Consider the following 3,712-nt stretch of genomic DNA (forward strand, 5'->3'; position numbering starts at 1 on the left):
TCTGATGCCAGAGGAGTTGGTCACTGTCAGAAAAAAAGATAAAACACTGCAAGGCTTCCTTTTAAGCTCTTTGAAGAAGGGGGGAATAAACAGTGCTGGCGTACAAGGCCAACTTCGTATTGGTAACAACTAGAGACTCGCCTCTGTGGCCTTAGGCCAGACTGATCTAAGGACACACAGCTGGTCACCATTAGAGAATGTAGTTTCTGGTACCTGAGCCAATGATATGCAGTTAGACTCATCCTAAGTCTGAGGGTGTACTTGGGTGAGATTTATTGGTTACCTCCAGAGCAGCAGACTTGGCCCAAAATGCCTTGGATGCCCCTGTTGACCACTGGACCTTCAATCTGAGCTTAAGAGACCATGAAGGTTTAATCTGACTCCTTTGTGGAGAAGAAATCCCATGCAGCATTCTTTGGGGTTCCAATACAAATTCTGTTTTAACCAACTGAGACCTTCTGAAAGCCTGGTCTGCTCTCTTAACATAAAGACTTATCTCAGGTGCTTTTAACTTTTCATAACACTTTCATTTGCTATGTCATTTAAGGTACCTGGGGCAGGAATTGTAGAAACTGGAGGCTTAGAGTGGTGAATTGCCCAAGGTCACTCTGCTGTTCAGAGGAAAGCTGGGGGAAACTTTAGGTCTCCCAATTCCAGGTCTTTAGATGCCCAAGTATTTTATTCCCTGGCCTCACAAAGAATTCAGAAACTATATCCAAGCACAGCCCAAAGCACCATAAGGCTGGCTTCTAGTCTAGGTCTTCTCCTGACTTTCCAAGGATGGCACACCAGCCCCTTTCCTTAGCAGGCCTCCTTCAGTTTCTTTATCTGAAGCGTATGTGTCTGAGGAGGAGTGGTGCTCTTGGTGGGGTGTTTGATGGGAGATGGCTCAGAGATGTCTTGTTAGGGATGGACTTTGATTCATTGCTATTGTTAGCCTACAGTGATAGAAAATAAAAATGTTTTCAGAATGAATCTCAGTTTAGTAGGAAAGAGAACTGTGCTCTAGTAGTGATACCTGCTATGGGCAAGGAGTAGAGAGTTCTTTAGTATTGATGCTACTCCAGGACCCCATCCTGTGTAACATTCTGGGGTTCTGAATTTTAACTGCAGCAAAAAAAGCCAACAGAGTTGAAGAACACTTTGTGAGTTCATTGGCTGCCACTTGACTTTGTTTTCCAGGTGCGGTTTGAAGGCCTGACAGGAAACGTGCAGTTCAATGAGAAAGGACGCCGGACCAACTATACCCTCCATGTGATTGAAATGAAGCATGATGGCATCCGGAAGGTAAAAGTCCCTTTGCTTCCTTTCCATAGGGAGGAGAGAGGGCTGAGCCTCAGAGGCTTGGGCCAGAGCTGAGGGCTTTGTGAGCCCACCTTTTGGAGAGACTCAGGAAATGAGAATTCTAGACTCAGCTATGCCACGAACCAGCTGGAACTCTGGGCAGGTCAGTTCCTCTCTCTGAGAATAGATTCTCTCATCTGCAAAATGGAAATACAAATCTAGGCCTTGTCTTGGGGTTCTTGTGAAGATCCAAGAGATCTTCAAGCACCTTAAAAATATAAAGTAATATATATGTACAAAATGCGACTGCTATTCCTGAGGGAGTCTGAAGTAAGATCTTAACAATGGTGTTACTGATGTAGTTAACCATCCTGTTCTAATCCACACTTGGTCACATTTACTCCATGTTCCATACAGAAGTAGGAATGAAAAAATATGTGCATGTGTGTGTGTATATATGTAATATATAACATATGTGGATATTCAAATCTCTAGAATAACATTTAAATCCTTGAAAAAAGCATTCAGAATTGTGTCAGATCCTATGTGCTCTGCACTCCACCAATATCTCTGACCTTGACCCTTGACACTCCCTTCTTCTACTCATCATGCTGATCAATTTTCACTTCCTTGAATACACCATGTTCCTTCTCACTTTCATACACGTCCCTGTGCCCAGACCAGGATTTAAATCTCTGCTTTACTCTTTACCAGCCATATGACCTTAAACAAGTTATGTAGCCTCCCTGGACCTCAGTGACATCATCTCCAAAAGGGAGATAATGTCCTTACCTCACAGAGTTACTGTCGGTTTAAAATGAAACAATGCCTGCTACCTCCAGTGTCTGCAGTGAGGGAGTCTCCAAAATAGCACCTGAAGTGTAATGGACATTCAACCCATGTTGTCTGTCTGTCTGTCTGTCTGTTTGTTTCAACTCCATTCTTTAAGCCACAGGGATTTTTTATTTTTATTTTTTTGGTCAGTCTTGAATTTGCATGAGTCAAGCTGTGTAAGCCCATAAAATGGATAAATCAGCAAACAGAGAAAAACAGAGTAACCTTAAAATCCACAAGCAAATAACTGTGCTTTATTTTTCTGACCCTGAGCCTGTTTTTCAACTTACTTCCCAATGACTAAATCCTTCCTTAGAATGTGAGCTTAAGCATCCTTTGTTTACAGGGGATCTGAATTTCAGAAAATCAATTTCCCCACATGTATGGCTTTAGGACTTTTCCTCAATCAGCCTCCTAGCAAAGTAATTTCTGAGGTTTAAGGGTGACCTAGTTGGGCTGGATTCGGTGAACATGACACGACCATACCTGATGGAGGTAATAAAGAAGCGCTACTGCTTGATTTGGGGCCATGGAAACACTCCTGATATTCAGGTGTATCCTGCCCAATGACGTGCCAACATGCTTTCTAGGTTCTGGGTCCAATTTGACATCCCACTGAAATGTGTGTGCTCTAAAGCTTAGGAGCTTTAAATGCTAGAATTGGCACTGGCTCTCCTCAAGCTAATCCTCAGGAAATCCCATTCAGAGATTCCATTTCACTGTGGGGTACTAATGTGTAGGGATCTCTATCCCAACAAAATACCTTGTAAATTCAGGCGAGATGACAAATTCTGATAAATGACTGCCAAGGGAGAAGTGTAGAGAAAATTCTCCAAGGCTTTTCATCAAGGGGCCAGCATTGTTGATTTCACTATCCTTGCCCATCACCCTTGGTCCTGGAGCTAGTTTGGGACCTGATTACAAACATCTACCTCTCATTTCAACTTGATTTGAGTATTTCTGCCCTGCCCCAAGTTTATTATTCCTAGTTCTGATCCTGTGTATAACTGGAAATGAAAGACAACTAAAGTGACATGAAGCCCTGCTAATGTCAGGAGTAATTTAATGTTCCAAAGAATTTGCAACCCTCCATTTCATATATCCTTTGGGTGTTTTGCTTTAAATCCTCACTACCCAACATTAGACATACCAAATCCTGTTATCACTCTAAGACAGAACTTCAATCCCAGTACTTTTCTTCATTACCATGGCTGACCCCAGAGCCTACACCACCTCCACACCTGCCTGGACCCATTAAGAGCCTCCTTTCCAGCCACCAGTCCTGCTGTCTATGTTCCTGCCTCTCTACAAGAGGATCCTACTTTTTTTCACCACAAGAGCTGGGATAATAATTTTCAAATATGTATCAGGTTATATTGCTCCCCTGCTTCAAACTTTTTTTTTATTGCTTAAAGTATTACAAAGGGTATTACATATGTGTCCATTTTCCCCCCGCCCTAGACAGTCCCCTAGCCTCCCCTATTCCCCAGTGTCTTATGTCCATTGGTTATGCTTATATGCATGCATACAAGTCCTTTGGTTGATCTCTTACCCCCCTACCTCCTGCCCCCCAACCCTCCCCGGCCTTCCCGCT

At 43.1% G+C, this 3,712-nt stretch overlaps 1 protein-coding gene across 2 annotated transcripts in view; it reads left to right on the forward strand.

Annotated features, from left to right (window-relative positions):
- GRIA1 (glutamate ionotropic receptor AMPA type subunit 1) overlaps positions 1-3,712 on the forward strand; it is a 280,768-nt gene that overhangs the window by 179,093 nt on the left and 97,963 nt on the right. For both annotated transcript variants that reach the window (XM_006766280.2, XM_006766279.2), the window contains exon 8: positions 1,183-1,287. In XM_006766280.2, the coding sequence (XP_006766343.1) occupies positions 1,183-1,287 (105 nt within the window). The remainder of the gene's footprint in view (positions 1-1,182; positions 1,288-3,712) is intronic.

Source organism: Myotis davidii, unplaced genomic scaffold, assembly GCF_000327345.1.
Source record: "Myotis davidii unplaced genomic scaffold, ASM32734v1 scaffold18, whole genome shotgun sequence".
Lineage (NCBI taxonomy): Eukaryota > Metazoa > Chordata > Mammalia > Chiroptera > Vespertilionidae > Myotis > Myotis davidii.